Below are 27,517 nucleotides of genomic sequence, written 5' to 3'. Positions count from 1 at the left end.
CTTTCCTGTCCAGGGTGGCTTTGAACCATGACCCTCAGATCTCAGCCTCCTGAGTAGTTAGGCTTACAGTCATGAGCCACCAGTGCCTGGCTCTTCCAGCTTTCTTGTCCGTTCTATACACAAGGAAGCTCCAACTCAACTGGGTAAGTTTTATGCCTTTTAGTAAAAGAAAAAAGGAGCAAGATATATAAAATAACATGATAATATGTGTTGATTCTGGTAGTAGTTATATGGGAATTTATTATTTTGATTTCTGTGGTTTTTGCAATGTTTTTTTTTTCTTTAAGACACAAAAGGGAGATCAATGTTATAGAGGTCGTCAAAATCAGAGATCATGGAATACAAAATAGAAATATCCATCCATAGGGACTATACATAGCCATTAATTTTCCCAAGTCTTCACACTTGAGAATGAAGGCAGTTTGGGGTCCAGCTGGCTAAGCTTAAAAAAAAAATAAGTAAGTTGGAGAGAGTGTTCTGTTTACATTTGACTAGGGGACTTCCGAACTTCACTTTAGCAACTGTGAAATGATTTATTTATAGGTGTCTTAGAAAGCTCGCTGGAAGTGATCATTTGGAATTTTTAAAACCTTTTCAACAATTTTGCTGAACACTTCTACAACCCGTAGGAAAACACAAAGAAGGTCAAAGATTTTTCAATTGGATTCTTAAATATCAGATGGAAACTGGTACGTATACAAGACAGACTCAATGGGAACATACATTAAAATTTTATTTCCTACTAAGTTATTTGTAATTTCATTATACCTTTCAGTAAAAATATTACGTGAAAAAATAAATCAGATCACAGCTATTGTAAGACCACCTTTATTTTTCTTTTTCAGACCCACCCCTCTCATACTAGTTCTTTTCACTTTCCTAATTTTCTTGAGACGGGAACTGTCTTCCCTTCTCATGAAAGGCATCCCCTGTGTTGGGGATTTCTTCTTCTCCCCTTTGGAATTGGCTACCAATTCTTCTCTCTGTTTATCTTCTGTCTTTAACCTTTTCCTCTCTGTGAGGTGGTTCCCATAAAGGAAACTCCATTTTCTTTTATAAATCCTGTGGGCCCAGAGAGTATAATTTTGTTCTGCCTGTTATTTCATTTAGTTCAAACATGTGGCTCTTCTGGCAAGGAAATACATATACACAGACATAGGTGATACACCAAATAAAGGCTACTTTTATTTTGTGCTAGTACTGGGCTTTGAGCATTTGCTCAGTTTTTTGCTAACAGCTGATGCTGTTAGCATTTGAGCCACCCTCCAGTTTTGCATTTTCTGGTTAATTGAAGATGAAGTCTCCTGGGCTTTCAGATGTCAGTGGCTTTGCATTTTGATCCTCTAGGTTTCAGGCTCTTGAGCGGCCGAGGAACAAGTAGGTCAACCTAGTACCCATGTCTTGAGAGTGACAAAAAAAAACCAAGCCCTATCTTCAACTTTATGTTCTTCTTCAGCTCATGCAACTCATTCCTAGTGTCTCTTCTCTTCACAATCAAGTTTCTCAAAATTGAACTCAAGTAAAACAGTTTTTGGCAGTACTAAGTTTTAAACTTTGGAGCTCACACATGCTCAGCTAGCCCTCTACTATGAACCATACTTCTCATGTCGATTTTTGCTGGTTAGAGACAGAATCTAGCAAAGTTTTCTGACTGGGCTAGTGTCAAAACTTGATCCTCCAGATTTCAGCCTCCCAAGTAGCCAGGATTAATTTTATGTGTTGGTATGCACATAAACACATTCGACATATATACAACTGTGTGAGCATATACATACATGCATACAGATATACAAACATATATATATATATATATACACCAAAAATCTGTATGCTCATATCCATATAAGATGTCATAGAATTTACATATCGCCTATGGATATACTGTAAATCATCTCCAGGTTACTTATAATAGTTAATACAATGTAAATGTTATATGAATGGGTGTTATGCAATATTTTTTTAGAGAAAATTGGTTCAGTGCAGATTCAATTTAAAAACTACTTTTGACCTACATTTTGGTTGAATGCACAGATTCAGAACCTATTTATGATATGAATATATGCCAACTGTATATGTATATGATATGATAAAGGTTTATTTCAGGAATTGGCTTATATAATTATGCAGTCACAAGGCTGGCATTGGTAGGACTGGCTGGAAGACTGGACATTTTCAGGCAGGAGCGGGTGCAGTAGTCTACAGGTAGAACTTCTTCTCTCAGAGGAACCTCAGTTTTCTCTCCAAGCCTTTAATCTTACTGGACTCAATCTAAACTTACCCTGGTTATTGAAGGTAGTTTCCTTCACTGAAAATCAACTGGTTGCAGATGTTAGTCATACCTTCCCTTCTACATTAGAATTGAAGAACTGGACACTATAGCAAGTCATGTTCACCAATGAAACAGTTAAAAGACTCAAGATGGCAGGATGGGGAGTCATAGCACATTGGTTCTCCTACAGGACCTTCACAGTCCTTACGGTTTTGCTATACTACTCAGGGTGCCACAATTTTAAAATAGTATATAAATATTATAATGATCTTCTTTTTTCAAATTTTATTTTCTAGCAAAGATGCTGTACAGAGAGGTTATAGTTACATCAGGAAGGTAATGAGTACATTTCTTGTTGAGCATTGGTACCCCCTCCTTTGTTTTTCTCCTACTATCCCTCCCTCCCCTACTTCCCTACTTATAACGATCTGTTTTTCAGTTTAGGGTATTAGGCCAAAATTATACTCATGTTTGGGGATTTGTTGAATCTTTGAATGTCTTGTTAACAATTCAAGTTAGCAGTTTTATGAAAAACTTGTGTGGGTGTATGTGTGTGTCTTGTGTGTGTGTGTGTGTGTGTGTGTGCATGTGTGCATACACATGTGCTCCAGTTCTGGGGCTTGAACTCAGTGCCTGGGTACTGAGCTAAGGGACTGCTGAGCTTTTTTGCTCAAGGATAGCACTGTATTTATTGAGTCACATTTCACTTTCAGATTTTTGGTGATTAATTGGAGATAATAGCCTTACCAACTTTCCCACTTGGGATGGCTTCAGACTGTAACACTCAGATTCCAGCCTACTGAATAGCTAGGATTACAGGTGTGAGCCACCAGCAACTAGCTCAGGAGATACTTTAAAATTTTTATTTTTCTTAACCTCCCTGTACAGTAGACCAGAACAGATCTACTCTGAAGTCTTCAGCTTCACTTCCATAGTCTCCATCAGTAATCTCTCAAATTGAACCAATAAAGTTATGTCTTATTAAAAACATCAGCATACTTGTTAGTAACTGTGACCTTTGGCCTATCCTTTTTTTCCCAACTGGACTGTAAGCCCCTACTATTAAAATGTGAGCTGTTACGATATTTGTTTGATATGAATAGCACACATTCATTCTTGAACATACTTTCTTGTCTTGGCTATTCTGACATCTTACATTTTCTCATTTCCTCCCTCCTTATCTAAACCCAAACTGAGGGCAGCCTCAACCTAAAATGTGAAATCCTATCTGAAAAATAACTAAAGTGAACAGCACTGGGGGCATGGCTCTAGTGGTATCTAATCATGATAGTTTGGCTTGGTTCTGCCCTAGGACTTCCTTTGCTTCCATACGAAGGTAGAGGGTCTGAAACAGAGACTAGCACATGGGAAGTCAGTAGTGTCTCAGTACTCTTGGGATCCACACATGTGGATATTAGGCAGAAGAGGTCAGGCTGCAATGTACCACCAAAGCCTAGAGATCTCATGTGACATTAGAAAGTGAAGATGGCGTCTGTGATGGTTAATTTTATGTCAGCTTGACTGTGCATGGGTTCTTCAACATTATTTCTGGTAAGTCCGTAAGAGTGTTGAAAATGTATAAAGCTAGAGTTTGAGTTGTAATCTCAGTAAATTGACCTTTCCAGTCTGTGTCTAACTGAATGTATATCTAGAGCAAAAAGACAGGGGAAAGAAGTATTCACTCCATTTGCTTTCTGTCTGCCTGCTTGGAACATGAGTCTTCTCCTGCCTTCCACTGGGATTTATATTATTGACTCCCTTGTTCCTCAGCCCTTTGGACTTGGGCTTCTCTCAGTCTCCAATTTACAGATGGTGAATTGTAAGAGTTCTTAATTTCCTTACTATGTGAGCCAGTTTCTCACAAAGCCCTTCATAATATACACCTATGCATATGCATGCACACATATGTATATGATGCACATGCATGCATGCATGTACATAAACACTCCATTGGTTGTGTTTCTCTGGAAAACCTTGACTTGTACAGCTTCAGTTTTGTTCTGAGATTGGGCCTTCAATATGTCTCACTCTTTGGGTTCCTAACACTGGAGGTATTCAACTAACCTATGAAGAGAAATAGAGGGGGCTCAAGTTTTAGAGTCACAGTTAAAGCTTTTTAATGATTTTGTGGGTCTCAGTGCATCTCTACTAGAAGAGTGACATCTATAAATGAGGCTCACAATATCTGCCTGATGTTCACTGCACAAAATTGCTTCAAAAGTTCCTTGAAGGACTAAGGATATGATTGAAGTGGCAGACTGCTTGCCTAGCAAGAACAAAGTCCCAAATTCAGTCTCCTGTATGCAAAAAAGAGGGATTTTGGCTGGGAGCTTACACATGTAATTTTAACTATAGGAGGCAGAGATGAAGAGAATCTCAGTTTGAGACAAGCCCAGACAAGAAGTTTGCAAGACCTTATTTCAATAATAAAAGCAAGGTGCAGTGTCTCATGCCTATCATTCCATCTACGGGAAACAGCCAGGAAGATCAGAGTCCAGGGCAGCCTCAGCCTAAAATGAGAGAGCCTATCTGAAAAATAACTAAAGCGAAAAGCACCGGGGGCATGGCTCTAGTGGTAGAACACCTGCTAAGCAAGCACGAGGCTTAAGAGTTCTCCAAAATAAAAACCAAAGAACCTTGAACAATTGCATACAGATAGCTTAAGAAATTGATAACTAAAAGAATACATGTGTCATGGCTTAGAAGAAACGTTATTATCATTGTTGAAGTACATTATTTAGGGATAAAGGTTGTGCTAACAACTTTTGGTATTTCTGTTGAAGGTACAAGGAGAGTGTGTTAGTTACTTTACCAACTCTGCCCATCCCCCACATTCCTCTGAGAGAACTCAGAGAGTCTGACTACTTACCTATCTCCGGTCTTACTTTTCCACCCAAGGTAAGCAGAAAAATAGAATGAAGCTTGAAATGGTCAAAGATAGGCTATGGATAAAACATTCTATTTGTCATAAGGAAATAACAACGAAAGCAACTATTAAGCAGTCTCCACTTAATGCTGGCATATGCCACACAGAATGAGTGTCCCAGAGAAACCTGGCTTGTAGCTCTGTAACAAAGCTTCTTCTTTATTTAGACCTTCAGATTTTTTCTCTATCTCTTTCTGCCCTGATCTAGGCCTATGAGTTTTACTTGTACCAAATCCAACAACTGTCATAACTTTCTCTCTACTAATTAACTTTAGCCGATGGGAGGAACTGTCGAGAGATCTGCATGTATTTTAGGTCTTACATTAAAGTCTTTGATCCGGTTTGAATTATTTTTTTTTTTGTGCAATGTGAGAGAACCATCTAGTTTTAGTCTTCTTCCCAACATTGTTTGTTGAAGAAACTTGTCTTTTCTCCAATGTTTTTGACACCTCTCTTGAAAATGGCCAAATGTGCTCGTTTCTGGGTATTTTATTCCATGTATCTGTATGTTTATTTTTGTGCCTGTACCTTACTGTTTTTGTTAATATGGCTCTGCAGTAGAATTTGAAGGCAAGTATTTTGATAGCATTGTTTTATTTTTGCTCAGAATTCTTTTTTGTTTGTTTGTTTGTCAGTCGTGGGGCCTGAACCCTGGGCCTGGGCTCTGTCCCTCAGCTCTTCAGCTCAAGGCTAGTGCTCTACCACTTGAGCCACAACTCTATTTCCAACTTTTTTCTGCTTATATGGTGCTGAAGAATTGAACCCAGGGCCTCATGTATGCAAGGCAAGCGCTCTACCACTGAGCCACTTTCCCAGCCCTCAGAATTCTTTTTTGTTTCCATATAAACTTCAGGACTGATTTGGAGGGAAGGAGGGAACAGTGAGAAGAACTCAGGTTTGGACTCTAAGCTCCACCAATGAAAACAGGTCCCTGCTCTGTCTCTGCTGGGCAGTCATTTGGGCAGTAGATGTTCGTCCACAGCTCCAGCACTTGCTAGTTCCATTTTGGTTTCTTTTAGCACCACCCACGAAGACATAAAGGAGACTGAAGGGTCTTATTCAATATAGTACTTGAATTCTTAGAGCAATATGGCAAGAAAAAGGGATACAAAGAGGTTTGCACTTAACATGATTCTATATTTAAAACAACCTAGAGAACCCAACAGAACACTCTTGGACCTTATAAACAGTTTCAACAAAGCAGCAGCATACAAAACTAACATATAATTAAAATAACTAAAATCAGTAGCCTTTCCATATGCCAACAATAAACGTGCTAATAAATCACGAAGGCAATCTCATTCGCAATATCTTAAAAGACCTGAAAGCTTAGGAATAAACTATGGAAACAAAAGAACTCTAACATGAGAAACTATAAAACACTAAAGAAAGAAACCAAAGAAGATGGAGAGACCATCCGTGGTCACAACTGATACTGTGAAATGTCTATGTTACTAAAAGATATCTTATCTACAGAGCCAATGAAATCTCCAGCAATATTCTAATGGCATTCTTCACCAAAAGATAAAAAATCAACCCTAAGGACTGAAAGTGTGTTTCACTGGTAGATTCTAGAGTTCAAACCTGAGTTCTTCTCAGGTTTGCCCCTCCAAAATCAGTCCTGAAGTTTAGATGGAAACAAAAAAGGATTCTGAATAATTCTGAGCCCAAAAGAACAATGCTATCAAAATACCTGCCTTCAAATTCTACTGCAGAGCCATATTAATAAAAACAGTATGGTATAGGCACAAAAATAAACACATAGACACATGGAATAAAACACTCAGAAATGAGCACATTCGACCATTTTCAAGAGAGGTATCAAAAACATTGGAGAAAAGACAAGTTTCTTAAATAAATAGTGTTGGGAGGACTAGCTATTACATATAGAAGACTAGACTAGACTAGACTAGACTAGGCTGTTCGCTCTCCTTGAACAAAAAATAATTCACACTGGATCTAAGATTTGAATGTAAGTCCTAAAAAACAAAACTATGACAGAAAAACATATGGAAAGCATGGGAAGATATAGGCAGAGGTAAAGATTGGCTTTCAGAATAGGAGCCTCCAAACTCACAAAATGAGAATAAAAACTGATAAATGGAATTTTTATTATATTTAAAACCTTTTGGCCAGGCACCAGTAGCTTGTAATTGTAATCCTAGCTATTCAGGAGGCTGAGATCTGATGATGACAGTTCAAAGCCAGCCCAGGCAGGAAAGACTATGACTATCTCCAATTAATCAGCAAAAAAGCTGAAGTGGAGATGTAGTAAAAAAAAAAAAAAGCTCAGTGACAATGTCCATGCCCTGAGTTCAAGGACCAGGATAAGCACACATGCAATCCCCTCCCCCTAAGTCTTTTTGAACAACACCCAAGCCTGTTATTTGAATGAAGAGTCAGCTTACAAAAGAAAAATTTTGCCAGCTATTCAAGCAACAAGCGATTACTCTAGAATAAAGCACTCAAAAAATTAAGCCCCCAAAGAATAATCCAATTAGTAAATGAGCAAATGAGTTGAACAGACAGTTCTCTAAAGTATCATTGGCCAATAAACACATGAGGAAATATTCCACATCCTTAAAGAAGAAAATGCAAATCAAATTGGTGTTGAGATTTGATTTCACTCTACCCAGCATGGCAAACACCAAGGAAACAAAGAAGAAATTCTGGAGAGGATGCAGGGGAGAATGAAAAACAACTATTATACATTGTATGTGGGAATGTAACTATTCTCTATGGAAATCAGTCTTAAGGTTTCTCAAAAAATTAAAAATAAAACTACCATATGATCCTACCATACAACTTCCAGACATATACATATATACATGGATGAATATAAGTCTCCATAAAAGATACTCTCACAGTCATGGTTATAGTTAGCCTGATTTTCTCACCTCCCAGTGTACTTATCCATGGAAGCATCACATTGTGTGTCATACATACATGCAATTATTGTCAATAAAAATAGAATTAAAAGAAAACTTGGAGAAGATCATGGCCCAGACAATGCGCTCTAGCAGGGATGTGTTTTGCTAGTCTGTTAAAACCTGTATCCCAGAACAGTACCCAAATTGGTAAAATCAGCTACATTCCGCTTTATGTCCTCTCCGCTCCTTGATTTGTCACTTCTAGAAATTGCTTTCACACGCCCCCTCTCAGGCCTCATTGGTACACGTTAACTGCGTCTTGTAGGTCCCTTGGGGTGGGGTTCCCCTTCCTTTCTTGGCAGGCCAGCACTTGTGCAGTGGAGGTAGTGTCTAAGGGAACATGCCAGTCTTGCCAGGCCTGGGGTGTACCTCCAAACCATGTACCAGCCATATCTGCAGGGGCAGGGGAACCAGTGGTGTTGCAGTCTGTTCTGGCTGCAAGATAACAAACTACCATCGACTCAGTGGCTCCTAACCCCACATTTGTAGGCCAGGTTTCTTGGTAAACATGGCAGTCGCGAGATTAGCTAGTGCATGAATTCAGAAGGGTTTTGGGGGTAAAGGAAAGGATGCTGGACATGCAAGAGGGCCGCCATAGCAAAGGCCACAGTGAGCCCAAAGAGAGCTTTGAAGCCAGGATGGCTGTTTGGCTTTGCCTAAAGTTGGGAGGTAGAAACAGGGGATCTACATACAGGCTGCTCCTGGTAAGGAGCTTTGAAATTGCATTAAAGCAACTTCTAAGACCCAGTAGATGCCAGCCAAATACCCAGCAGCTGGGGAAAAGGCACAGCCCACATCACCTCGCGGAACCCCCTCAGCTGCCTGGACCTCCTCTAGAATAAAATACGCTCATGCACATCTTTGGATCATGGTTGGCTTCTAGACAATCTTAAGACAGTTTCCTGGAAGGCTAAGCAGCAGTTTTTAGATAGATATTAGAACAGTAAATGTAACAATTACTAATTATCACAGTAGTAGGTAACATTTGGAGTCTATTGTATCATTATAATGATTCACAGCCTCACTTTCAACTCCTGTAAAGTTAGAACATTTGACTGCATGATTACTAATGTACCTTCTAAGGCCAATGTCCTACAACCTCCTTTTCATCCCAGGGTGTCTGTGTCTAGAGGCAGAAAGTTTGTGTGTGGGAAATGTTGTCAAGTTTAGCTCTGTTGCTTCCTTTGTTTTAAAGGCTACACAATTCCATTAAAGCAGAGAGAAGACAAACAGCTGGGCACCTACACAGGGATTAAAGGTTAAAGACAGCAATGGGTTGCCTTCCTTGTTTTGAGGGCCTGTAGCACTTGCGAGGGGAAGGGACACCTTGTTAAATACATAACATACAAATTTTACTTATTGAATTTTTTTCAACATACACTTAGAACTTACAATAAACAATTTCCCAGTGTAAAGCCAGAGTGAAAGCAGCTATGCACTTCAGTCTGAAGGAGTATTTTTTCTAAGAGGCCAGATTATTGGATATTTCATAAATAACAGGAATTTGGTTTATTCCCTCTTACCTGTAAACTTAATTCTGAGCCTTCCTGGCTTATAAAGTCCCTTCCACAAATAAGGAGAGCTCATTTATGTGGCAAAATGCAGTAATGGGAATAAAGCAGATGGGTTACAGAGATATTAAGGGAGTTAGGAAAGTCACCTTGAATGAATGATCTAAAGAGAAAGGTTGGGGGAGAGGTTTAAGGATGGTGTACAGTTTAAATTTAATGGGTGGAAGGGAAAAAATGTACAGGGAAAGGAAGTATGGGGGGAAGGCTGTGCATTTTGGACTGGAAGGCAATTGAGCAGTTGTTTGAATTGTGCCCCTCAGCTGGATAATTGAGATTCAGGGGGTGTTTTCACTAATCTTTAGACTAATAAGTAAAAAAAATTATTGGGTGAATATTTTGTTTTTTTTTCTCTCCACAAATAACACCTGAGTTCTTCCCATATTTTTCCTTATGTCCTATTTTCTATATTGGCAAATATATGAATAAAAATGTAAGAGATCCATTAAAAAAAGAAAACAAAACAGCTAGAGAGTGACATATTTCTTTGAGATTCACTTTTATTTATTTTTAGTATTTTGATCTTTAAAAGGGACAAGGATTCTGCTAGAAATATTTCCTCCTGTGTTCTGGTACTGAGGACATTGGAAATCAAATAAAAAAACAAATAGAAAAATTGCTTCCAAGATTTTACTCACATCTACGATAAAATACTTTTTTTTTAGTCAAACAAATATAGAAGAATACATACAATAGCCACATTGTCATTTAGTAAAATGCTGGTGCCAAGATAGCAGGACACAAAGTAGTAGTTTTGTTGTTACAGTGACTTTAATATTGCAAAAAAATCCAAACCCTCTGTCCCAGATTTTGGTTAAGGTCTCCCCAAAGTTGCACATATTCTCCACTTCAAAGTGGATGGAATATCTAGAAGATCAGTGGAAGTGGGGGTGGGGAGTGGGGAGTGGGGAGTGGGAGGGGAGGAAGAGGATTATACTGAAGGATTAGAGGATTGAAGGACTTTGTGTTTGTGTGTATAGTAATCAGAGCCTCAACCTCATTTAGTTTGCTTGCTTGTGGCTGGTTCTCTAATACTGGAGACATGTCTCCAATCCGGCATTTTGCTGGTTATTTTGGAGCTGTACTCTCACTGACTTTTCTGTCCAGGCTGGCTTAGAACCAAGATCCTTTGAGTCTTAACCATGTCAACCTCCTGGGTAGCTAGGATTATAGGTGTGAGGCATTGACTTTCAGCTCAAAGGATGATGATAATGACAATGATGATGATGATGTGTGTAACTGTGTGTGTGTGTGTGTGCGTGTGTGTGCATGTGTGCTTGTGTGCGAGTACAGCAGAATGAAACCCACCCAGTGCCTTCTTGAAAAGGGAAAATGGGAGTTTGGTGAAGGGGGTGAACTTGCTCAAAGTTCATCATGTATATGGAAATGTCACAATGAAACCCTCTCATTACAAATGAATGTTAATGAAAAATTCAAAAACAAGAAGATGGATGATCTTATTAGTCAGGCCTGCGGTTACAGTTCTGTTCTGAAAAACTCCAGAGTAAAAAAGGCCAGAACATAGGACAAGTTTAGTCGTCTTTGGAATTTTAGATTTTGCTAGGAAAAAAATAGTTCCCTCATTCTTCTCTTGGTGATATAAACCGTTTAGGGGAAACTTCAAGTCCTTTCCAGTCTGTAGGGTTTAGATTTGCCCAGAGTTCCCAGGAGCACAAGCATTTATGGAAAGTACACAGACCCCTGCGCTGGAGGTAGACATGTCCTGCCCCTCCAAACCACCAGGTGTCTTGCCCAAGGAACAGCAGCCCACCCATTGAAGTCATTAGATAAAACAAATCCCTTCATTAGCCTATAGTAGTCATTGAATAATGAAAAGGGGATATAAATAAGGAGGTTAATTTTTTTAATCGACCAGGGAAAATTATGACTCCAAGGATTTAAATCCAGGTCAGACTAATTTTGGCCAAGTGAATCCTTAAAAACCTCAGCTTTGACCTTCAGGGCTATTGAGGTTTTCAGATTCCTTCAGCTTCAGCCATGTGTCTTCATGAAGGTGACCATAGGTCAGGGAATGCATGTGAGAAGATGCTTTAATTTTGTTTTTCTCTAAAAAAGGCTAGGTTGGGGCTGGGAATGTGGCTTCGTGGAAGAGTGCTTGCCTAGCATGCATGAAGCTCTGGGTTCAATTCTTTAGTATCACATACACTGAAAAAGCTGGAAGTGGCGTTGTGGCTCAAGTAGTAGAGCGCAAGCCTTGAGCACAAAGAGGCCCAGGGATAGCACCCAGGCTCTGAGTTCAAGGCCCATGACTGACCCCTCCCTTCCTGCTCCCCCCCCCACACACACCAAAAAGAGGATGCACTGGATATTTCTTTTTTTTTTCTTTTTCTTCTTTTTTTCTGGATATTTCTTAAATAGAATGGAATTCTTCAAAGTTGCTCACAGGGAGCTTATAAGTTACAGTTTAGGATAAAACACATTAGACTTTTTTTGTACAATTACTTAAAATAAAAATGATATAGAAAACACTAGACTTTCTGAAGTTAAGCAAAATGTTAAACAAAACAAAGTCTTGGTGTGTGCCATAATCAGAAACTGTAATTACCTTGATGGACAGGGACTGCCACCACTCCCCAGGGATAGCTCCTTTATTGAAAAGAGTTGGTGTGCCTGTCTTTGCTTATGTCCGTTTTACTTTGTGGGAGGTGGGAAGCAAAAAGCGCAGAACATGCAAATGCAGCAACTGAAAAGATACAAAGCTGGAGCCTGTGATTCAGCAAAGAAGCTGGGTGAACACACCTGCCACCGGTTATAAAATGCTTTAGAAATGTTTATTTTACTACCTGATAATGAGTCTCAGCTCACCTAAACTTTTGGCAATTATTTAAGATTTAATTTAAGATGCTGCAGGGAAAAAAATCTCAATGCATTTTCTTTCCTTTGTTAGGAACAATTAAATCTTTATCTGTTGCAGAGTTCCACTGACAATTGTTTTGTAGGCACATATTTTCCATCCTCTGTCTATCTGTCTGTCTTGCTCTTAATGCCAGTATTGGAGCTTGAAATCCAGGTTTTGTGCTCTTATTTGGCTGTCTTGATCAGGGCTAGCATTCTCCAAGTTAAGTTACACTTTTGGGGTTTTGCTGGTTAATTGGAGATAGAAGTCTTTCAGATTTGTCTGCCCAGGCTGCATAAGATCTTAACCTTCTGAGTTGCTAGGATTACAGACATAGCTACCAGCACCCAGCCATCCTTTGTCTCTTAGAGGTCACAGTGATCGCAACCTGCCAGTGTCAGGTTCGATTTTCCTGGGTTTCTCTTGGTTCCGTGGTTTATTGCATCATCCCTCTTGGTGGATATCTCTGTATTACCCCACTCACCACTGGATGCCAGTAGAGGACTGTGGCTTAAACACAAAACGTGACCTTTTCTAGGACACCAATAGAATGACATTAGAAAATGAAGAATAAGAGCTTCCAGAAACTGATAAGACCCAGTAAATGATATTATATTAAAAGTAGCTGATCTGAAAATGTTTTTATCCTTAGGTTGTAAATGTTATTTTCACCTGAAAATTTAGACTAATGAGACTTGGAATTTATTGTATTTTAGTTAGTCATAGCAGAACCAAATTAATCTACAAGCTTTTAATTTCTACTCTTTTCCTTCTTCATAGCTTGGTTGCAGAATTAGGTTAGGGTTTACTCCTGGAAATTGATTGTGTATAGTCTTTTGTTTTTCAGTGAAGAGGATGAGAGGATGTAAAAGAAAAATATAGTGAGAAAAACTTTTCTATGTTAGGCTGTGCAAACTCACCTGTGAATTTTGGAGCTCAGGTTTTGGTTCTGGTTATATCTAATTCTAAAATTCTGCTTGGTGGGAATCCTGGAGTTCTACGTTTGGGCCTTGTTAGAAAGGAGCCATGTGATCTACTTGTCTGCAGTTCCTTGGAGACACTCTTAGGAGTCTGACGGAAGGATAAATGAAGAGAAGAGTCTGTGTTCAGCTCAATGTCATCTCTCCTACTGCCTCCTTTAATTTGAAAATGGTATTTCCTGAACTGGCCAACAGAGGGTGCTAAGAACCTCCCCAGTGCTGACTACTGTTAGGTTTTCCAGAGTGCTCCTTGCAACAAGGCTAGAGTTGGCTCCTAGGTTGTTGGGAAGGGTGGTTGCTTAGGAGATAATGAGGAACACAAGAGCTGGAGCTTCTAAAGAAAACACTCAGAGGTAAGCAGGAAGAATCAAGTCAAAGAGGCCGCATTTGGGATCCTCATTCCTCCTGTTGCTCACCTTTGATATTACGATGTAATGGAATGATAAAAATCACTTCTGTAGTCTTCATATTAATAATAATAAAAAGCATAATAAATTTTGCATAATGTTATTTTATTAAATATTATAAGACTTTGTATTTGGTGCAGTTGTCCATTGAATGTGCAAAATAACGACTGGTATTTGGAGTATGCCTACTGGGATTCAAATACCAGAATTGACCTTCATAAGCTGTGGGGCACTGCAAAAATTCCTGAACCTCTCTGAATCTTAATTTCTCCATCTGATCCTTTCTGAATGGCACTGGTCAGTGATAGAGGGAGGAGACGGAGAAGAGGTGGGAAGTGAGAGGAAATACAGTTAGCATAACGATTTCCTCCACTTCCTGTTCACATGCAGTTCTAGTTGTGGCTAGCCCTTTGATGACTGTGGTTCCTGTCAGGCAACCTAGCTTTCAAACAGCCTTCTGTAACACCATTTCTTTCCCTTATTCTATCCTGGGAGTGAAGGCAGGATATTCTTGTTAGTCCCATTAATCCTGCCCAAGCCTCTGATACAGTTTCTTCACTTTATTTTCTTTAAAGTTCTAGCTGAAGCCAGACACTGGTGGTTAATGCTTTTCATTGTAACTACGCAGGATGCTGAGATTCAGAGTACTACGTTCAAAGTCAGCTTGAGCATAAAAGTCTGAGAGACTCTATCTCCAATTAACCAGCAAAATAATGTACCAGAGGCATGGGTAAAGTAGTAGAGCACCAGATGTGAGCAAGAGCAAGGAGCTCTAAGTTCAAGCACTGGTGCATATGTACATATATGAACACATATGTACTTAATATAACATGTATATATATTGTATTGTATAACATGTATATATATTGTATTATATATAAACAAAAGTTCTAGCTGAGAATTCTTTTGTTTTCTATTGGACCCTTAAATGGTGTAGCATTAAAAATAAATGTTAAGTCATTTTGAATTTATGATGCAAATACATTCACACTGATCTTAGTTTTTCAAGCAATATCCTGGTATCCTAGAGCTGTGACATAATTTCAGTGGAATTTAACTTGATGATCCCAATATCATACATGGACATTACATTTTAATGATAATTATCAATTCTGCTAGCACACTGCACTGCACAATGGCAGTTATAAACTATGGCTAGGTCCTGCTGTCTCCTAGCCATGTGTTCTAGGTAACAGAGTAAAAAGAAATTTCCCTAAATGTTCTAAACGAGGTACATGGCATACAAGAAGTTTCTCATTTTGAAGAGTAGATGCTTACCGAATATTCAGACTCCATGTGGAAGGCAAAGAAGTATAACGTTATCTCCAGTAGGTTTACAATTCTAGGTAGGAAACTGTAGAAAGGTCTTTCTTATAGTATCTCAAATAATAATAGTAATATAGGCAGCTCAAGACATTCATTAATGCATTCACATCTATTCAATAGGTATTTGTTACAAAGTTACAAGGGAGGAAAATCAGAAACAGCCTTTGCCCTTATGGTCAATAACCCAATGGAGAGCGAGATGGTAGGAGAATGGTCACACTAGCAACTGTGTGATTAGTGACTAAAGAAAAGAAAGCAGTACATGAGAACACATCACGAGATTTGATCTAGATGGAAAGGCACAGAAGGCTTCCCCAAGAAAGAAACCTACGGCCTTGGAACATGATCCAGGTATACCATCATCATATTTCCATCATGGAAGGAACCCTTTGATTGTATTACATAAGGATGTCAAGGGGGGGGGAGAACAGATTGTTTTTAAGCTATTCAATCCAGGTGAAATGTGATGGTGTCTTGGAACAGGACCAAAGTAAAGATGGACGGATTAGGAGGATATTTAGGGAAATGGATCAAAAGACTCTTATTGTAGATTAAGTATAGAGCTGGTGGTAGAGGAGACATTTTGGAATGAACTCTAGTTTTCACCTTGCACAAGTTGATGTAGAAAATGCTTGAATTGGAACCAATTGAAATTGGACCATGATTTTGGACCTGGACATTAATTTTGAGGTGCTGTTGCAAAATGCAAAGTGGAGATATAGCCGGATCACTTGGATGGAATGGAATGGAGTTCAAAGGAGGACTGAAGATGCAAACATGAGAATGTGCTAAGTATTTACTTTGTATGAAAACCCTGGTCTTAGCTGACATTTCTTGGGAAGAAACTATGCAGAGATAAAAGAAGAGGCAAAGTCTTATCTATTATTGAGAGGTGAGAGAGAGAGATAGATAAGCTTGAAAGTAAGCTTGAGGAATACAGAAAGGTAGAATAGAATCCAGGAGAATGTGCCATTCTAAGTGCCAAGAGGAAGAGACTTTTACTTGTGGACTAGTCTTCCTTTCTGGCCTAGCACATGAGCACAAACCATTGGTCACTTTATAGTACTTGCCAATTGTGGTAGATTGATTATTGTGATCAATCATTTTCTATAAAGTCTGTGGGCTTTTATACCTATACTACAGATGAAATAAATGTCCTTATCCACTAATATTGTTGAATGTCTAATATTTGGCCAAGTATGTCCTTAGGAATGGTATGCGGCTCAACTTGGTTTGTTTTGATTTCTTGCATTCTTCTGTTAGGAGATTGTGTGCAGTTTGGTTTTGTGGCCCGTTCATTCAGTGTCCCAGAGCTAACCATTCTGCATTGGTCCGTATTACTTTATATTTTTCTTTACACTCTATTTGCTTTGAGTTTTAATTTGTAAAAATGTATGTGTAAATGTCCATGGTCACAGTGACTTTAATTCTGCTTCCTGTTCTGCAAAATTGCCCTCCCAGATCCTCCAATAATGGATTCAACAATTTTCCTGTGTCTAATGATGACATAAACTTCCCATCTATGTTAGCTGTCTTCTCCCCAATATACTGTGGCCTTTGAGGAATGTGTGCTTAGATAGTTTAGAGTCTCTTACTGCCCTGGTTTTTTTTTTTTTTTTTTGTTCATGTGCTGGTGGGGCTTGAACTCTGAGCCTGGGTGCTGTCCCTCAGCTCTTCAGCTCAAGGCGAGGCTTTACCACTTGAGCTACAGCACCACTTCCAGTTTTCTTTTTTCTGGTGGTTTATTGGAGATAGGAGTCTCACGGTCTCTCCTGCCTGGGCTGGCTTTGAACTGCGATCCTCAGATCTCAGCCTCCTGAGTAGCTAAGTTTATAGGCGTGAGCCACCAGCGCCCGGCTACTGCCCTGGTTTTATTCCCATTTCCATATTTACTCTGCCTTCAGGCCTTGAAGCCCTGGGCAGTGGCTCTGATACCCCTGGATTGTACTTCATACAACAGATGTCTCAGCTATCCTGCTCTGAAAATGGGGAAAGGCTTCTGCCCTGAACTTTTCTACTGTTTACCTTAAAAAATTAATACAAGCAATACCATTTATGAGCATCATATCACCATGTGATATTTTTTATACATACATTAGGTAAGTTTCAAATCAGGGTAAGTACATCTATCTCAGGAAGCATTTATCATTCATTTCCGGGAGAAGACATTCAAAGTGTTTTCTTCTAGTTGAAGCAATCCAGAAAAAAACAATCCAGTACATTATTATAATCTAGGCTACCCTACCCTGTAATATCTCCTTCCTTTAACTCTGAAAAGGAAGGTGGGCAAAGAAAGGGGCCAAGGTGAGCAATATTTGGACAAAGAAAACTTCAGCCAGTATAGTGCAATGAGGAACATCCACTAGGGACTCAGGTGGCCCTGGGTTCTTATTCTGAATGCTGTTACAACTTACACAAATTGGAGTTTTTTTGTTTTGTTTTATTTTGCTGGTTGTGGAGCTTGAACTTTGGGCCTGGGCACTGTTCTGAGCTCTTCAGCTCAAGGCTAGCGCTCTACCACTTGAGCCATAGCACCTACTTCCAGTTTTTTCTGTGTATATGGTGCTGAGGAATCGAATCCAGGGCCTCATGCATGCAAGGCAAGCACTCTACCACTGAGCCACCTTCCCAGCCCCAAAATTGGAGTTTTTTAATGCCTATTTGCCTTGGTGTCTGTGGATAATATCTAGATCCAAGAAAGTCAGCAGCCTAGCTGGCTGGAAGCATCGAGCTCATACTGCCAGGGTTTTGAGGTGAGCTTGACATTTGGTAGATGAAGGTACGAGTAACTTGACCTAGTTCCTCCACCTCACTGTGTCTGAGCCTTTCCAGCTATAAAGTGGGCTATCTATGGGAAGTCATGTTAAACTCTTATTGTAGGCTCCACAATATTCAAAGAGGTATATTCTCCAAGAAGATCAAAATCAAATAAAAACACAACAAATGATTCCTGGGATCTCAAAACATGAAAAACACTAAATTGCAGGATCTTGATCACACTTCATTAATCGTTTGTATAGTTGTAATAAAAATGTTGAGTTATAGACAACAGAAAATATAGTATTTATAGGTGACTTTTATTTCCTAAGAGATTTATATCATCAAACATAAATCAAGAAATAAAAGGGGAAAGATAAAAGTAGAAGCCAGGAAACGCTTAGGTTCTGAGCTTGCTGGGAACAAGCTCCCAGCAAGGGAGGTTTGGGAAGTTAAGGAAGTTTGAGAAGTACAGACCAAGCTCAGTACTGTGGTGGAAAGGAAAGGAGTTGAAATGTCATCTTCTGCTGATCTTGTTTTACTTCCTCAAGTAAACCATTGGAGACTTGAGGAGATTATGGAATGAAACAGAACGCACCCTCCGGAGGAAAGCACCATTCGTATGTCAGGAGAAAGAGACCCACAGCTAAGCATCGCTTACCAAATAACTGCACTCATTGTTGGCCCGACTCAAATAATCAGTAAAGCACTGTTTTCAACAACCGAAAAATAATAGGAGACCTTTCCTTTTGTTTATAAAGTATGTCTCAACTTGCTAAATGTTAAGAATGAATTACGTGCCACGAAAGTATTTGCTCAAGTTTATTGGATGGCTTGATTGAAAGGAAGCATTCAAGAATTTGATACCATGAAAGAAGTTGTCTGTGCAAAAATTAAGAAAAAGTGAATTTAAACAAGTTCATGAAGGTCATCATGTGAAAGGATACATCTGTGAACCACCCTTCAAACACTTTTCCTAAATATTCCAGAAATTTAATTCTAGGAATCTTTCAATGTTATTAGGTTTAATCTGAGACAATAAATCTTATAAAGGATCTGTTTAAAAATGGTTTATAAGTAGAAGACATCTGCTGTGTGGAGTTTTTTGCACTTTCTCAGGCTGGAGCACACAATGGTTTTTTTTTTTTTTTTGGTTGTTGTTAATGCCAATTCTGGGGCTTGAACTTAGAGACTGGGCCTTGTCCCTGAGCTTTTTTTGCTCAAGGATAATGGTCTACCACTTGGGCCACAGTTCCATTTCTTTTTAGTGGTTAATTGGAAATAAGAGGTTCACAGACTTTCCTATCTAGGCTGGCTTTGAACCATGATCCTCAGATCTCTGCCTCCTGAGATATTCTTCTTAACTCAAGCTAAATACTCAGATGTTGGATTTAAGTTCTCATTATCATATTTTCTAGGACAGATCACCATTTTCTAGGACAGATATATTATCAAAAGTCTAAAAATCTATGCTCAGAGGAATCTTCCTCACTCTGATGAATGAGGATCAAGTATGACAGGTTCCATAGCAGAAAGAGCTTGAATTTGCCCCATTAGCTTCTACAGGATTATCTTTACATATAAACCCATTAGCTTCTACAGGAATATCTTTACATACAATCTCATGTTTGTACAGCAAATTATTTTCCTTGGAAAAGATTCAATCAAGAATAAAAGTAAAATCCAGATCAGGGATGAAGGGAAATTGCATTCGTTCTTAAAATATTGGCATCAGTCTGCCTTTCTCGTAGTCATTGGAGTTGATAGAGTTGAAGGTATAAGTTGGCTGTAAAATTAAAAACAATACCAAAAGTCATGTTTAGAAAACATTCACAAACTAAAGCTTTCCCCAAGGTTATCAGGTAAGGGATATTCTGCATACTGGCTTTTAGTTTACTTTACTGAACTTCTGGCAGGAGTCAGTCTTACTCCATCTGATATGTAGAAATAGCAAACTAAGCCCGGAGCCGGTGCCTCATACCTGTAATCCTAGCTACTCAGGAGGCTACTCTGAGGATGGCTGCTCAAAGCCAGCCTGGCCAAGGAAAGACCATGAGACTCCAACCACCAGAAAACCGGAAATGGTGCTGTGGCTTCAGTGGTAGAGTGCTTGCCTTGAGCTGAAGAGCTCAGGCCCAGAGTTCAAGCCCCACAACCAGCAGGGGAGAAAAAATTGAAAAAGAAAAACAACAACAACAACAAAAACCAAGAAAGAGCTAATTACAGGACTTGGTCTGAGGAACTTTTCAAAGATTAAAATGGTCCCATGCTGACTATCCAGAAAGGGGTACTCCTTTAGTACAAGTGGAATGGGAAAGCCCTGGGTAGCTTGGACTCACCTGTGTAAATGTTGGAGCAGTTTCTTCACCCAGTTAGTTTCGGGTCTCAGGCATATGACTAACTTCGTCTTTGTCCAGACTCTGGGAAAAATAATCAAAAATTAAAGGGAAAAAAAACCAGTGTTAGTCAATTAGGTACTTCAAAAAAATAATAGAAAGAGTTGGGTGTGGAGGCTGGGAAGGTGGCTCAGTGGTAGCGTGCTTGCCTCGCATGCATGAGGCCCTGAGTTTGATTCCTCAGCACCACATAAGCAGAAAAAGCCAGAAGTGGCGCTGTGGCTCAAGTGGTGGAGTGCTAGCCTTGAGCTGAAGAGCTGAGGGACAGTGACAAGGCCTAGAGTTCAAGCCCCATGACCGGGGAAAACAACAACAACAACAAAGAGTTGGATGTGAAAACAAGGCTTCCTACATGTAGTGAAATTGGAGTAAGGTGGTTTAGGATCTGGAATCGGCAATTTGTGGCATGAAGCTGGAGGAATAAGAAATCAGGTATCTGTGGCCCAATATGTGAGAGCTGGAAGAATGGAAGCCAGCATGGAGCCAGCCTCACAGGGGAGGGTTTTGCTGATGATCTTAACAGAGTTGAAGAAGCTGCCTTCAAGCTTGGCCACTTCTAAAGTTCTATTACAAAATATTTAAGATAGGCTTGTTCATTGAGCTTGGGAGAAAAAAAAAGACTATTGAAAACACCCTGTTCCGGACATTTTGCCCGGAAAACATAAATAGAAACATAAATGCTTTGGCATGGAACCCAAATATGCGTATTAGCTGAAATAAGGTAGATTCAGGAGAGAACATGAATGATGCAATTCCTTAGAAGGGTTAACTCATGGCCCAACAAAATAAGTATCTTGAAAGTGGAGAGCGTCAAGGGGAGCGTGATAGACACATAAAGAGAGGAAGGAGGGATTTTTACGCTGTCACAAAATTCAATGCATCTCCTTCTAAATGAGGAAAATGGAGGGAAGGGTTGGGGTTGGGAGGACTGGTTGAGAATGTTGAAAGGGGTGACATTAATCATGATGCATTGTACTCATCAACTGCTTCGTTGAATGGCAACTCCTCTGTGCAACTACTTAAAAAAAGATAATTTTTAAAAGAAAAAAAATATGTGGGGAAGAGGTTACTGACATGATGTCTTGGAGGCACAGCTTTGCTTGCCCTAAGACATTCAGTGCTAACAAAAGCTGCAGTGATACCAAAGGCGAAGGTTTGTCAAATGTTATTCTCCTGGAGTGCCACACGCTGTGTTCAGCTGCTAAACATGGATTATCTCAGTTCATCTCACAAAACCCTTGTGCTCGGGCAGCTGTTACTTGCTCACTTTTGGATACTGAACTTCAGGCTTAGAGAAGACAAATAAAGTGTCCACAACAAATGCAGGATAGACCATAACTAAGTGAAAGTTATGTGACTCTAAAATTCACATTTTTTGGTTTTATCTTTCTTGCTGTTGTTTTTAATGTATTTATAATGCACTATGTGAGGTTTTTTTTTTTTTTTGGTTTCTTTTCTTCCCCCACGGTATAACCCCTGTTTCCACTATATTTGATTCCGGTGCCCTGCATCTTGTATATATATTTTCTAATTTGGGGAGAGGAGGGGAAATAACAAAATGCTGAAATAAGGACACAGGATTACCCATTGTAACAACGAGATGTACAAGACACTATGTTGAAAACGAATGGGTAGGGTGGGGTGAAGGAAGAGTTGGGGAGTGGGGAGGGAAGGGATGGTAGGGGTAAAACAAAGGAAGAGGTAACAATGCTCAATAGAAAATGGACTCATTACCTTGTTCATGAAACCGTAACCCCTGTATACAGTATCTTTACAATAAAAATATATATTAAAAATAAAACCAAATGATTCAGAGGGAAAAATAAAATTTATACTTCTAAAAAATGTAATGTCTTTAACTTTGCTTTTTAATCTTTAAGTAGCTGGACAAAAATGGTTTTAATTTAACACGTTAGGTTACAAGGACAATGTATCGTGATCAATGTCAACCCTTCCACCATTCTCCCCTATTTTCCCCAATCCCATCTATATCATTAAGTTACATGGCTCAATTTCAACTCTGTACATTGAATATAACAACTGTATTTGCCTCTCTCCATAGAGAGAGGTGCTTTTCAAGAGTATAACCCAAAGTGTTACTAAGTACCAGAGGTCTTGTTAAGGGCTTTACCTACAGCAGAAAAGGTTCCCCAGGAGATAGAAAATGAGGAGACTATTCCACTGGTGTGAACTTAAGCAAACATAATTTCTTAATGTGTCAGTTATCTTAGCTACTGGGAGACAGATAACAAAGATCAATCCATCAAGCTATGACATTTCACTTTTGTTGGTAAGTCTTAGTAAATTCAGATATCCTAGAATGGGTAAATTCTTTTCTGTTTTTTTTTTTTTTTCGGTCGTGGGGCCTGAACTCTGGGCCTGGGCGCTGTCCCTCAGCTCTTCAGGTTAAGGCTAGTGCTCTACCACTTGAACCACAATGCCACTTCCGGCTTTTTCTGCTTATGTGGTGTTGAGGAATCAAACCCCGGGCCTCAGGCATTCAAGGCAAGCACTCTACCACTGAGCCACCTTCCCAGCCCTAGAATGGATAAATTCTCGAGCATCAGCTTCTAGTTTGGGTTTTGTGTTCATGATGGAAATCCAAATAGTTAATGATTTGGTTCTTTTACTCATGACTGATACAAGTTTCTCATAATTATTTGTAGTTATTTTTATGTGTGTTTAAAATTCAGAAATGTAGAATTTGATAAGAAGCAATGCTGTCTCCTCCCCCACAGTATAACCCCTGCTTTCACTGTATTTGATGTCAGTACAATTTATGCAGGGGAAGGGGAAAAACAAGTCATTTAAATAAGGATACAGGTGGACCCGTTGCAACAATGAGAAGTACAAGTTGTCATGTCAAAAACGAAAAACGAACTTTACAACTTTGGGGGGGGGAGAGCGGGGAGGATTGGGTGATGGGGGCGGGGGGGAGGCTGGGAAGGGATGGGAAGGGTAAATAAAGGAGGAGGCTACAATGCTTGATAAGAAATGTACTCACTATCTTGCCCATGTAATTGTAACCCCTCTGTATAGTATTTTCACAATTAAAAAAAAAACAAAAAAAAGAAGTAATGCTGTCAAACTTTTCTTATTTCAAACAATAGATATTAAGATCTTGATTCCTCAAAAATGGCTGGCTTGTAAGGTGAGAGATTTGAGTGTAATCACTGAAATTTGAAATCATAAGACTTGAAATGCTATCATAAAGAAATATATATATATATATATATATTAGAATTATACATTTTTATCTGACCAAGAATGCTATCAAATACAACAGGGTACACTGTACATCTCTGAGCTTGAGGGCCATGACAGAACTTTTATTGGTGAAGACATTTCTGAAAATCTAATACCATTTTACATAAAAAATTTCTATATACATTTTTGGTGGCACTGGGAATTGAACTCAGGGCCTCACACTTGCTAGGCAAATGCTCTATCACTTGAGGCACACTTCAGAAATTCTTTTTGCTAGTAATTTGTTCTCCAGAAAGGCACATAATTTTGTCTCCACCTGGCCTCTGACTGCAGTTTTGCAATCTCTCCTTCCTGAGTAGCTGAGATTATTGGTGGCTACTACCATGTCTAGTCCCATCCAAAGGCACTTACCATATATTTCTGTACATGAGTTGGATACAACTGGTCCAAGGTACAAAGCCCTGGTATTTAAATGAGACAACGAAAAGTAGTTGTGTACAAATATCTTAAGGCCTAAAGAATTTCATGGGAGGGCTGAGGTATGGCTCAGTGGTAGAATGCTTGACTAACATGTCTGAGATACTGGGTTTAATTCCCAGCTCTTAAAAACAAAAGAAAAGGAAAAAAGAAGACGATGTGGAGAGCTACTAATGGGAACAAAGTTGGGATGCCCCAAGAAAGATGTCTACTTTGTATATTGACGCACTGTGAACAAGAGAGTGTAGTAGAATCCTGGCTCTCTCCCTGCTGCAGACAGTGAATTATCCTTCCCATCCATAAAGGAGTGATAACTACTCAAATGGAGAAGGCAAAGAAAGAAAATGAATGCAAACAATTTAGTTCAGGTCCACAGTGAAGTAAGTAAATACCACCAATATTCATGATTAGTGTCAGAATTTTAGCCATATTCTAGTAAAAATTTGAACTTCTTGTAACCATACTGTATGGGATCATTTGTTCTGATAATCAGTGGGAGAAAGGAATCATTTTTTCTTTTATGCAACTTACACGATTTCTGTGTTTGGACAACCATTCCCAGGAGGAAAAATTTGAATTTTCTTAATGAGGTGAAAGGAGACTGATCTTGTGGTGTCTTTAGCACATTTACACTTCAAACTTGTATACATGGCCTCCAGAATACCTGCAAACATGAAACCATTATTTTAATCCTATTTGGTAGATAATTTACATCTAGAAGTTAATTACCAATCTTTCATGGCATATATTAAAAAATTTCAAGCCAATACATCTACCCACATTTGCTTTTAGTTGATGTATTTCTGTTGTCTTGGCTTTTGTATTTTCTTTTTTTTTAATTTAATTTTATTTTATTTGTGAACATACTGTACAGAGGGGTTACAATTGCATGGGCAGGATAATGCGTACATTTCTTACCAAGCATTGCAGCCTCCTCCTTTGTTTACCCTTCCCATCCCTTCCCAGCCTCCCCCTCCCCCATCCCAATCCCCTTCCCCCCCCCCCCCCCCCCCCCCCCCCGCACCGATGTTGTAAAGCCTTAATAAGTTTAGGGTTTTTTTTTTTAGAATTTATGATGGCAATACATTGGTCATCAGGTGATTGCCCATTTCAGAAATTTGAGAACTGTCACTTCAGGGACATACAGCTCAGTTGTAATGAACACAATACAAAATCAACTGATTCCCCCCCTCTGAACACCAAAAACTAGAGGATAAAATCTGGTTATATAATTGTAGAAGCAATAACAACATTGTGGCAACAACATCACATCATAATGGTGTTTCTCCTATCCTCCTTCCTGACCTGCCTTGTCTCTGAGAAAATACACAAAAGATTTGCTTTTTGGTTTGATGTTTGTTTTCCATCTCAGATACAAATTATTAATAAACAAAAGCCAATAATAAACACTCAAGACTCTTCTCATCCAACTATACAAACAAGTTACTTGTAGATATTGTTTTTGTAAAATAAGGAACTTATCTCACTCATTTTAATGACTCTCAGTATCTGTTGAATGGCATTAATCATTCTCTTCAGCACAACACTTACATGCCATGTATATATCAATCAATATATGAAATCAATACATCAATAAACTTGCAAGGTGTTCCCAATTTGGAGGCATGGATAAAAACTAAAATGCCACAGAGGTTGGTGGTTTCCCCAAACTCTCTACTGCATCCTGGGTACAGAGGATTTCCTAACAACTGACTTTCCCAGGAGCAATGGGAAAGCATTGTGGAGGAGGAGAGACATGATGGTATTAAAGAGTGAAAATGGCATGTAAAAATGGGGCATCATCTCCATTTTAAGAATAAAAATGTGTCTCAGAAATCTGAGCAGTGTTTCTTTCTTTACATGTCTCTATCCCTTCAGCCATATAGAAACATACAACTTTTAGCAGGTATTCACACAAAGTGGCTGGCTTAGACTTGGAAGCCTGCTTCTTTGTAGAATGGGTATACCTTGCCCTGGGGCCCATATGACTTCAGATCTAGCTATATGGAATTGTATTTGGAATGGTCCATCAGGAAATCAATTGATGTCAGTAACCTCTAAGCATCACCAAGGGTCTGGTGAGATAGGATAGCACTGAAAAAGCAACACTAAAGAAGAGATCCATGTATACACGTCAAGAATTCTTATTGCAGAAGCTGATCTGACAAAGGCCAGGAATATATAAGCCAAACCTAAGTCACTTGAACATTGGATTTTCAACACCCCATCTATAGATAAAAACCATATAAAAGCTTCCACTAAGAGTTAAATCCTTAAGCATCTCAGTTTCAGAAATTTAGAAGCAACTGAGCGGTTCTTCCCCTGTTGTCCCCCAAATTTTGATTGAAAAGAAAATGGAAGTGGCAGAAGAGCATTGTGTTCAAGGATAAGTAAAAGTGGAAGTGAAAGTTCTCACCGTGCGCTGGAGAGAGGCTGCCCACCAGCAGCAGGAGAAGCAGAGCTGTGGTGTAGAGCTTCATTCTGCCTGGAGGTGGAGTTCAGACTTCAGCTGAGACCACAGGATGGGTCTGAAGCACCAGAGACTTCTATTTATTTATACTAATCAGGGCCCCTCCCACTGCTGTCTCTAGTAAAAGCCCCCAAATATTTGCTGAGTTAGCTTTTAAAGAAAAAAATGTGACTTGCAAGCTTTATGAATTTGTTTCAGATTGCTATTGGCATAATAAATTATTTCTTGATAATGTAGATCAAACATGTCAGGGATGGTGCAGAGGAGGATGGAGAGAGAGAGAGAGAGAGAAGAAAGTAATTCATTTAGAGACTCTGAGGTATGTTCTTTAGGATTACTGTTGGTGATTGTGGCTTTGATTGCTTCTCTCAGTGAAGGATCAATCGCGTTTCCCTTGAGGTATTGACATATAAGCTCCATGACATTATTTTATTATATCCCTAGCACCTGGAGGAGGGTAGCTCTTAGCAGGTGTTTGGTAAATATTGGCACATCTAATAAATGGTTGTGTGTGTGCACGGATGCACACACGTGTGTGTGTGACAATAGTGAGGCTTGAACTCAGGGCCTGAGCACTGGCTCTCAGATTTTTCAATCAAAGCTGGCACTCTACTTCCACACCTCCACTTCTGGCTTTTGGTGATTAATTAGAGGTAAGAGTCTCATGGACTTTCCTATCCCAGCTGGTTTTGAACCAGATAGTCAGACTTCAATCTCCTAAGTAGCTAGAATTTCAGACACCAGACCTAAATGTCTTCTTATTGAAAACTCCTTTTGCTGATTTGCTACAGTCTTTTCTACCAAACCCTTCCTATCTCTTTAATAATTATATAATTAATCTTCCCATCAGAAAAATTTTGTAAGGGGGCAGTATGTGTGCCTGATGTACTTGTGCCACTTAAAGCAACACTTTTGAGGAAGAGCATCTTTCTGGCTGTAGTTGCAAG

The 27,517-nt window shown here is 39.2% G+C and overlaps 1 protein-coding gene across 1 annotated transcript; it reads right to left on the bottom strand.

Moving 5' to 3' along the window:
* Nucleotides 1–19,296: 19,296 nt before the first annotated feature.
* Nucleotides 19,297–26,624, bottom strand: Cxcl13 (chemokine (C-X-C motif) ligand 13). Its single transcript, XM_013020139.1, has 4 exons — nucleotides 26,517–26,624; nucleotides 24,632–24,764; nucleotides 20,360–20,440; nucleotides 19,297–19,806 (listed from the first exon to the last, which is right to left on the bottom strand). The coding sequence occupies exons 1-4, from the start codon at nucleotides 26,578–26,580 to the stop codon at nucleotides 19,752–19,754; spliced, it is 333 nt and encodes a 110-aa protein (XP_012875593.1). The 5' UTR covers nucleotides 26,581–26,624; the 3' UTR covers nucleotides 19,297–19,751.
* Nucleotides 26,625–27,517: the final 893 nt, after the last annotated feature.

This window comes from Dipodomys ordii, unplaced genomic scaffold (genome assembly GCF_000151885.1).
Source record: "Dipodomys ordii isolate 6190 unplaced genomic scaffold, Dord_2.0 Scaffold49, whole genome shotgun sequence".
Lineage (NCBI taxonomy): Eukaryota > Metazoa > Chordata > Mammalia > Rodentia > Heteromyidae > Dipodomys > Dipodomys ordii.
The sequence above is the reverse complement of the archived record's forward strand: the minus strand, read 5'-3'. Positions and strand labels throughout refer to the sequence as shown.

Excerpts from the sequence above, each read along its gene's own strand:
- Cxcl13 (XM_013020139.1), bottom strand. The coding sequence starts at position 26,580 with ATGAAGCTCTACACCACAGCTCTGCTTCTCCTGCTGCTGGTGGGCAGC. Across the intron at positions 24,765-26,516 it reads CAGCCTCTCTCCAGCGCACG|GTATTCTGGAGGCCATGTAT; the intron begins GTGAGAACTTTC and ends TCATGTTTGCAG. Across the intron at positions 19,807-20,359 it reads CTGCTCCAACATTTACACAG|CCAACTTATACCTTCAACTC; the intron begins GTGAGTCCAAGC and ends TTAATTTTACAG.